This window comes from Chrysemys picta, unplaced genomic scaffold (genome assembly GCF_011386835.1).
Source record: "Chrysemys picta bellii isolate R12L10 unplaced genomic scaffold, ASM1138683v2 scaf1829, whole genome shotgun sequence".
In the NCBI taxonomy this organism is placed as follows: Eukaryota; Metazoa; Chordata; order Testudines; family Emydidae; genus Chrysemys; species Chrysemys picta.
The window spans coordinates 2,191-11,788 of NW_027054534.1; the positions used below are offsets into that span (position 1 = coordinate 2,191).

At 47.7% G+C, this 9,598-nt stretch overlaps 1 protein-coding gene across 1 annotated transcript; it reads right to left on the reverse strand.

Annotated features, from left to right (window-relative positions):
* Positions 1–4,178: 4,178 nt before the first annotated feature.
* LOC135980098 (antigen WC1.1-like) lies at positions 4,179–9,047 on the reverse strand. The gene is made up of 6 exons (XM_065580168.1): positions 8,701–9,047; positions 8,307–8,621; positions 6,432–6,740; positions 5,800–5,862; positions 5,399–5,713; positions 4,179–4,973 (listed from the first exon to the last, which is right to left on the reverse strand). Exons 1-6 carry the CDS (start codon positions 8,909–8,911, stop codon positions 4,933–4,935), a joined length of 1,254 nt encoding a protein of 417 aa, XP_065436240.1. The 5' UTR covers positions 8,912–9,047; the 3' UTR covers positions 4,179–4,932.
* Positions 9,048–9,598: the final 551 nt, after the last annotated feature.

Consider the following 9,598-nt stretch of genomic DNA (forward strand, 5'->3'; position numbering starts at 1 on the left):
CCCAGGCTGGAAGTTGGCTGAGCAGGCTGGCGGCGTAAGATCAGCATTTTAATTTAATTTTAAAGGAAGCTTCTTAAACGTTTTGAAAACATTGTTTACTTTACATACAGCAATAGTTTAGTTATATAATATAGACTTATAGAGAGACACCTTCTAAAAACCGTTAACATGTATTACCGGCACGCGAAACCTTAAATTAAAGTGAATAAATGAAGACTCGGCACCCCACTTCTGAAAGGTTGCCTATCCCTGCTGTAGACCCAGGCAATTCCAGCTTACAGGGAGGACGAGACCCACCCTGGCCTCCTGACTCCCTGATTAGCCTGCCCGCCCTGTCAATCAGGCTGACCTGGAGCATTGGCCTCTCCCTATTCTTTTAGTATTGTGAGCTAGCCAACCAAAACACTCCCAAGGAATGTTAGTAAGGGGACAACAGTCCCCTTACACAAGCATTCTGGTATTTACTTCTCTGAGGATTCATTCAAACACTTTTGGCTTCTCCACTGGTCAGTACTCAGTTCAGCATTGATTGTAAACTATATTTGTAGATTGTCAGGGAAATAAACGTGCCACTGTGCAAAGATGATTAGTTTTTAATGGGGTTTCTAGTAAGAACTCATTGACTTGTTAATTGTTGTAGCCTTATTGGTTCAGTGGAAATTCAGATTCTGATTTACCTTCCTCTTGTCACTATTGTCTTAAAATTCATGTATCATCCTAGCAGAAATATTCATTCTCTGCATTTATTGATAATTGGGAAATCTTTTCACAGTTTGTTTAATTTCAGGTGTGAATTACCCAGGGAGAATTTTCCATTTACCTCCTTGGTTTCAATGAAAGTTTCAAATCAGAATTCAATTTAGGAATAACCACATTACTCATCTCAGAATGTTCTCTTGCTGGTGTCTCACTTTTACCACATACCTGATAGAACATTCAGTGTAAACCAACCTCCCTATAAACAGCCGGCCATACCCAGAGGTGGCCCACCCTTGTCTCTCGGATTTGTTCAATTTCAGCCTCTCCCTGTGATGAGCCCTGGAAACTGCACAATTCATCTAGCAAGAAAAACTTCCACTATGGGGAAGACTTTCAGAAGGATTTAATATGAAAAAGGCACAAATTGAAGATGAAGAAATTACAGGGATAAAAAAGCAGGACACTTCCATCCTGGCCAATCAATGGAAAGTTTTATACAGAGGAAATTTGTGAACCTTTTCCCACTCGCAATTGTATTTCCTGCAACTTCACACAAACCCTATAGAAACACCTGCTTTGTCTGTCTACCAGGCAGGGACTGTCTCTGGGCATCATGCTAGAGGGAGCATTTCTCAGAGAAAGAGGCAAAGCTTTTACATCATCACAAGGTTATTTGGTCCAGTCACATTGTTCTGATACTGATCCTCCAGAGTCACCAGCACTTCCACCCCAGGGCCATAAGAGGAGCCCTCCTCTGGAACCCTCAGATTGGGGGATTTCACATATCACATTTATCTGATACATTTTAGTAGCTGATTGAAAGGGTCCTAGAGCTCCCAGATGTGTGTGTGTGTGTGTGTGTGTGTGTGTAAGTAGAGACTGGGATCTAGTCTAGAAGGATTGTTCCATAAGGCATCTTGCTATAATAATTATAAATATAAATTATTTGGAATTTCCCAGAGTTTGTTCCCGACTTCCTAAACTTGACATTATTTTTAGAATGTCTTTTCAATGCGTTCTCCTGATAAAGTTTACCCCATAAACTGATATCGGTCTCCAATGTACTGACACCAGTGGGAGCTGATCCAGCTAATAAGGGTAGGATATTGACCCTTGGGTGTAAAATCTATTTTCCAAACCCCCCCCGCCCCCAGTCACACCGTGTCTGACACAGATGAATATAAGCTGCAATATCCATGTGCCAGGAAAGGCTGGCAAAGAACATTGCTGCACTGTAGAGATCTCTGCTTCGGTGTGTTCTCTTTACAAATAGTGAGTAACCCTAGTGCTAATGGCAGTGAGGGTCCCAGGTCAGCTCCTAGGCGAACTCTACCATAAGTCCCTGCAATGGGCCATTATCGTGATCAAGGGCATCAAACACTTGCCTACCCCTGGGCCTCCACACAGCTCTGGTAATGCACCTGGTCAGTGCCCCCAGCGTTACACCAATAGACAATACTGGTGGGCGAACTTCTGAGTTTTCTTAACAAGCCACTATTGTCCCTACTGGGAAATACAGTTAGTTTTTTGTCAGGGTAATGTTGCTTCCAGGAGGCAGATTCACTGGGGCAGGGGGTTGCGGGGTGGGAGGGGGTGAGGTCTCCAGCTGGGAGTGCAGGCTCCAGGGTGGGACCAAGGTGTTTGGAGTGCAGGAGTGGGCTCAGTGCTGGGGCAGGGGGATAAGATGCAGGAGGGGATGCAGTCTCTAGCTGGGGTTGTGGGCTCTGGGGTGGGGCCAGGGATGAGGGGTTTGTGGTGAAGGAGAGGGCTCTGGGGTGGGGCTGAGGGGTTTGGAGTCTAGGAGGGGACTCAGGGCTGCGTCAGTGGGTTGAGGTGTGGGAGGGGGTGCAGGCTGCAGGCTCCGGGAGGGAGCTTGGGTGTGGGAAGGAGCTCAGAACCGGGGCTGGGGATTGTGAGGGGGTCCTGGGTGCAGTCTCTGGGAGGGAGTTTGAGTGCAGGAGGGGGTTCTGACCTGGGACAGTGGGTTGGGGTGCGGATGGAGGGTGCGAGGTCGGGGAGGGAGGAAGGGTGCGGGACGGGGTTCCAACCTGGGGCACGGAGTTCGGGGTGCAGGCTCCAGCTGGGTGGCCTTTACCTCAGGTGGCTCCCAGTTAGTGATGCAGTGGGGCTAAAGCAGGCTCCCTGCCTGCCCTGGATCTGCGTTGTTCCCGGAAGCAGCCTGCATGTCTTAACCCTAGGTGGAGGCAAGGCCAGGCGCCTCTGCGTGGTGCACGCTGCCTGCGCCTGCAGGCACCGCCCCTGGAGCTCCCACTGGCCATGGTTCCCAGCCAATGGGAGCAGTGGAGCCAACGCTTGAGGTGGGGTCAGCATGCAGAGCTTCCTTGTGTTGAAATGAATTGTTCTGTGTATTTAGAACAATTGGGTGAAATTAACAGGAATCTGTGAAATGTTTTGGTGTCTCTGAATCTGCATTTTTCACCAAAACATTTTTCAGTGAAGACTTGCACCTAGCTCCAATGACAAGCTCACAGGGTGAATCTGCAGTGATTTAACTCTGGGTCAGGACGTCAGATGGAAAGGGCATTAGATAGCTGCTCCGTGTTAAAAGGTTTCAGAGTGGTAGCCATGTTAGTCTGTATCAGAAAAAAACAACAAGGAGTACTTGTGGCACCTCAGAGACTAACAAATGTATTTGAGCATAGACTTTTGTGGGCTAAAACCCACTTCATCAGATTCCGAGAGTGGAAAATACAGTAGGAAGATATATATACAGAGTACATGAAAAGATGGTGGGTTGCCTTACCAATTCTAATGAGACAATTCAATTAAAGTGCGCTATTATCAGCAGGAGGAAAAATCACTTTTGTAGTGGTAATCGGGCCCATTTCAAACAGTTGACAAAAAGATCTGAGTAACAGTAGGGGAAAAATTAGCTTGGGGAAATAGTTTTAAGTTTGTGTAATGACCCATCCACTCCCAGTCATAATAGCTCACGTCCTGCTCAGCACGGCCTGCAGCTCTCACTCGGGTGTCATTCGCCCCTAGATTTCACAGGCCATGGAAAGCAGCTCCTTCCCTCAGGCTACAGCTTGCAGCTCCTCCCTCTGTGACCCAAGCACCAAGGAAATTTAACCCTTGATGGGAGGAGGAGGAAGTTTTATCTGGGTGTGACATTCCCTTCTGGTGTTATCTGGACTAGTGAACTGCTAGGCCTCTCCAATCCTTGTCTCTGGGAGCCAGCCTTACCCTGCTCTGCTGTGAGAGCCCCCACTCCTAGGCTGTTCTCGCGCAGCCTCTGGCACGTAAGCTGATTGGATTGTGCAACCATATGACACTAACCAATATCTCTGGTCCCAGACACAACCCTAGTTACCTCCGTCTTGCAGTGTCCACTTATGCCCGCTGGACGCTGCAAGCTTATATGAGTTTGTCAATTTAACAAAGAAATTGATATGTACCAGGCTTGTTCTCCCAAGGGGAGTCTCTGACACACTTCAAACCAAATGCACTGCTTCAGGTAGAATAAACAAACAGATTTATTAGCTATACAGATCGATTTTAAGGGATTATAAGTCAAAGCATAACAAGTCAGATTTGGTCAAATGAAATAAAAGCAAAACACATTCTAAGCGGATCTTAACACTTTCAGTGTCCTTACAAACTTAGATGCTTCTCACCACAGGCTGGCTGGTTACTTTTCATTCAGGTTCTCTCCTTTAATCAGTGTTTCAGTCGCTTGGTGGTGGTGGTGTCTGTAGATGTAGGTGGAAGAGAGAGAGAGCATGGGAAAACGTCTCTCCTTTTTATCATGTCCTTTCTTTCCTCTTGGCTTTGCCCCCCTCTCCCCCCACTTCAGATCAGGTGAGCATTACCTCTTCCCAGTCCCAAACTAATCAAAGGAAGGGGGTGACTCCCTGGAGGGTCTAATAGATTCTTTTGTTGCTGCCTAAGTCAGTGTCCATTGTTCCTGTGAGGCAGGGCTGGGTTTGTCCCATCCATGCCCTGATGAGGTGTGAACTGCCTCTCTGTTCTTGGAGAGTTTTTGCCTGGGCTTGCTTTAAGCCCTGAGGATACATTTTCAGCCTCATAAGTATATACATGAAATTATAACCTTACTGAAACGATTACTATAACATCACTATAACAACCATGCTCATTGCATCATGAGCCTTGTAAAGACACCTAACATGACAAACTTTGCATTGGATACCACACAATCATTTTATAAAGATGAATATGGGGGTGTAGGGCGTTCCCCTGAGGTTCAGAGCATCACACTGAGGTATTCAGAGAATCTGTCCTTTCTGTCAGACCTGCAAAGGGAAAGGAAGGAGAGTTGGAGTCTGGAGAAAGGAGGAGATGATGTGTTTGTTACTAGGGAGAATCTCACCTCTGAGAGTCCCTGGGGGCACTGTCCAACTGTCACCTCCACAAACTTGCTCACAGCAGCACAGGGCCTGTTTGTTAGTGATTTTGGGCCCAAGTCCCTTGTGCTCTGTGCAGTAATGAGGACACTAGTAACAAACCAGCACAGTGGGGCCTGTGATAAATACAGGGAATTTGTGAGCTGATGTCTGAGCCAATCTGACCTGAGAAAGGATCCATCCCACAACATCCAGGATGCTCATGCACACAGGAGATGGGAGGGCCTGGTCTCGGACCAAAGTGGGGGGAGGGGCTGGTCCATCCTCCTCCCTGAAAATTACAGCATGTAGCAGAAACATCTCCTGTCACTCACCTGAGCAATTCACGGCAGCATCTTCCTTATGACCACAGTTGCTCTCACCCCAGGGCTTGGCAGGACAGTCCCAGAGAGATGACTCTGTCCCTCTGCAATTCAATATCTCCACCCAGATGGGACCAGTCCCCTCACCGAATGCAGCCTCGCCCAGGGCAGATACAGCAGATCCACAGCCCAGTTGTTTACAAACAATGTTAGCATCCGCCATGTCCCAGGAGTCATCACAAACTGTTCCCCAGGAGCCACGGTACCAAACCTCCACTCTCCCCGAGCATCCGTCCTCTCCTCCCACGACACGTAACTTCTCCCTGTCTGGAAATGCAGAAACCTCACATGTTACTGAGACAGCTGGGAAAGTCCTTAGGGAACAAAAGTAAGACACAGAGAAGCAGAGATACCTGTGCAGCTTGTAGAGTTCGGGCATTCGGCAAACAGGGTCTGAGTTGGTTTCGCTTTTTTTCCTAGGGAGAGAAAAAAACGAGGTGAATGCACTGGGTTGTGTGTGTGATGTGGGAGTAGAATTTATCTGTATTTTAAACCCCTAATTTCAGCACTGTATGAACTGAAATGTGAACTCTGGGTCATTTAATACCTAATTAATTTGCTATTCAGCTGTTACTCAGACACACAGGCCGACATGCATCCAGAGTTGTGGGAGATTCCAGTCTCGATCCAAACTGCACAGCCTGGGCCCATCTCTGATTGTTCATCCCCAAAGGATTAATAACCACAGAGCTGCCTAATCACGGTCTCTAGGGAGAGGCTTTTCTTCACTCTCACACTACCTTATCACACTGTATAACACCGGCCTCTTTTATAATTAACTGATTAAGTTCCATGTTTGTTGTTAATCAGAAAAATGCTTATTCCTATAAAAGATTTTGAAAATATCTTTGTATCTTGTGTTGAGAACTGAAATCTGCCTATGCTGAGATGTGAACAACAGCAAGTTCTATCCTAACCCTTCAATTAATTGAACACATCACATACATGTGTCTGTCCATGTGCATGCAGGTAGTTTCAGAATTACCAGTGCAAGAAATATGGGTCTCTTCTGCTCGGTTATCACATGACTTTGGATCCCAGGGCTCTGATGGGCACTGCCAGAGGGAGCTGTGCTGCTCACTGCATGCAACATGGTCCAGCCATGTGGGACCCTTTCCATATTCAGAGCCTCCTGCAATATATCCTCCGTCTCCACAGTTCAGCTGTTTGCAGACAATTGCTGCGGTGACTCCAGACATCCGATTGGAGCAAACACTGCCCCACGTCCCATTGTAGAAAACCTCCAGCCGCCCAGCACAGTCACTGTCGCTCACCAGCCTCAGATCTGTGAATTCTAGAAGGAAATGCACAAAAAGGGAATTTAAATCATCTGATTCTGAAATGAACTGGGGTGTGAAGAGTGGCCGCATAGGTACACAGCCACAGGGGCCTGGACTGGAGAGGAGCCTCTTCCCCAGCTCCGGAGCTGCTGCGGCCAGGGACAGGCACCTCTCCCCTGGCCCTGGCCCCAGCCGTGGATCTGTCATGGCAGAGGAAAGGTGCCTCTCCCCTGGCCTCAGAGGTACTGCAGTGGGGAAAGAGGCACCTCTCCCCTGACCCCAGGCTGCTGCAGCAAGAGATGGCTGGGGGGAGCCCTCTCTCCCTGCTGCAGCCCCAGGGCAGCCTGCACCCCAAACCCTTCATCCATGGCCCCACCCCATAGTCCACACCCCCAGATGGAGCCCTCATCCCCCCATACTCTCTGCCCCAGCCCTGAGCTCCGAACCCCTCAGCCCCAACCCCACCACACATCACCTCTATACTGGTGCACATAACCAAATTAATTCCGCACATGGATATAAAAAATTAGAGGGAACATTGGTCCAGGAGTTAACATCTGTTACTGTCTTGGTGAAATCTACTTATAGACACACCACCAGTTTGGGGTGTTGCCTTGTTTCTCACCATCTGCGCTGAGGTGGGCACTCAGAGCCATGAGCCACTCCAGACAGCGTGACAGGGATCATGAGATCAAATAGTTTGACCTTCTGTAAAACAGCTGCATAGAGCCTAATAACTTGAGTTTGATTTAAGCATCACTTCCAGAAAGGCATCAGGTCTAGACAGGAAGATTTCAAGAGATGCAGAATGCATCATTTTCCTGGCAGTTTATTCTGATGGTTAATCACCCTCCCTGTTAAAAACCTGGGCCTTATTTCTGATGTGAATTTGTCTGGTTTCAGCTTCCAGCCATCGACTCTTGCTCTGCCTTCCTCCATTAGATTAAAGAGCCCTTTAGTAAGTGGTATGTTCTCCTGGTGAAGGAACTTATACACTGTAATCAAGTCACCTCTTGATCATTTTGATAAGCTAAACAGATTCAGCATCTGAAATCTCTCAATGTAAGGCTTTTATTAAAGCCATTAGATCACTTTTGTGGCTCTTCTCTGCTCCCTCTCCAATTTTTTCTGGATATCAGAACTGGACACAGTATTCCAGTATCTATCTCAGCAGTGCCATACACAACAGTAAAATTTAGTCCTCCCTCCTACTCACTGCTCCCCAGTTTATACATCCAAGGTTCACATTAGCCCGTTTTGCCACACATGGCACTGGGAGCTCATGTTCAGTTATTTATCCACTAGGACCCTACATCCCTTTCAGTCACTGCTTTCCATGATACAGTCTCCTTCAGACACCTGAGATGCAGCATTCTAACATTAGGGAAATCTTGCAATATCTCCAATATCTCTGGATGTGAGCTAAGTACTTTCTAATGGTGACCCTGGTAGGTAGTTACACAAGGGAAAGGGAGGCAGAGACAGTCAGGGAAAGATGATCCTTCAAGTATCATCTTAAACATCTGCCCCCTCCATTAAATCCCCTGGTAACACGGCTCACGAGCACTCACAGAACAGACCTGAGCAGAGAACTCCCGCATCCTCCTTGTGTCTGCAGTTGTGCTGGCCCCAGCCCCTGGAAGGACATGCCCAGAGATCGGATTCATTCCCAGAGCAGTTAACATCATCCAGCCAGATCTCCCCGGATCCTTGCCCGTAATGAGCAGAGACAGTTGCATCGATGGCATGTCCACATCCCAGTTGTTTGCAAACAACATTGGAGTCTGACAGATCCCAGGAATCATCACAGACTGTCCCCCAGCTGCCATTGTAATAAATCTCCACTCTCCCGGCACAGCGACCTGCCCCATTCACCAGTCTGATCCGCCGGCTCCCTGCAGGGATAGATCCCAGCTGTTAATATGTACTTTCTTACTGAACAGAAACTGTTTGTGAGATTTGGAAATGAATCACCTGAGCAAACGACCCCGACGTCCTCAGCATTTCCTGCCTTCGGTGTCTCAGATGTGGAGTTGTCACAGAGAGTCAGATGAGTCTCATTTCCTGCACACTGGACCCTTCTCAGCCCCACAGGGCCTGTTCCTCGCTCAGACTTAGGGGGGTTATAAGCTTTCTCAGCAACTCCACACTGGAGCTGCCTGCACACCACGCTGGCATCGTCCATGTCCCACTGGTCATCCAGTACTCTGCTCCACACACCACGGAGGGAAATCTCAACTCTCCCGTCGCACCGGCTCTCTCCATTCAGCAGTCTGAGTGATTCAGAGCGACCTGGGCTCAGGAGAGATGGGAAAAACACTGAATAACACTCCCTGTTATACACTAGAAATAATACAGAGTGTGCATGAAATTATGGACTGTTTCTCAATAAGAAGATATAAGCCAGTGATCAGTGTGTCACAGTGTTAAAGGGAACAACCTCTGTCAGAAGAAACTTATTCTTTTGAATCTGTAAGTGGAAGGTGATATAACGATTGTAAAACTCTGAGCTTGACACAAGAGCTTGCCAACAGACTCTGTAAATGAATGAGAGAGGGAATTCCTGCAGATTACTGATTGGGAAAATAGTCTGTGTGTGTGATGGTGGAATGGCTGCTGAGGTTTGTAGTCACTTTATCCAGGCTTAAATGCCTGGAAGCCAGTGAATAGTGTCTGCACAAGCTCTTAGCAGGTGGGTTGTGAATGATTTAGGCAAGTTTGCCTTAAGGGAGTTTGGCCAACGGAAGAGCAGGGCTCATGGTGGTCAGGAACAGGTTATTGTTGGTAAATTCCCTTAGTTCCCTCTAATATTTGCTTGGTAGGTGGCAACTTTCTTCGTTCACCTGGGTCCAGTGCAGGAGCTCCCCTGAAG

Bases quoted from the DNA above. Each gene is read 5' to 3' on its own strand.
- LOC135980098 (XM_065580168.1), bottom strand. From the start codon at position 8,911: ATGGACGATGCCAGCGTGGTGTGCAGGCAGCTCCAGTGTGGAGTTGCT. The intron at 6,741-8,306 runs GTCTGTTCTGTG...ATTTCCTTCTAG, and splicing joins TGCGGGAGTTCTCTGCTCAG to AATTCACAGATCTGAGGCTG. The intron at 5,863-6,431 runs GTAATTCTGAAA...TTCTCTCCCTAG, and splicing joins GACCCATATTTCTTGCACTG to GAAAAAAAGCGAAACCAACT.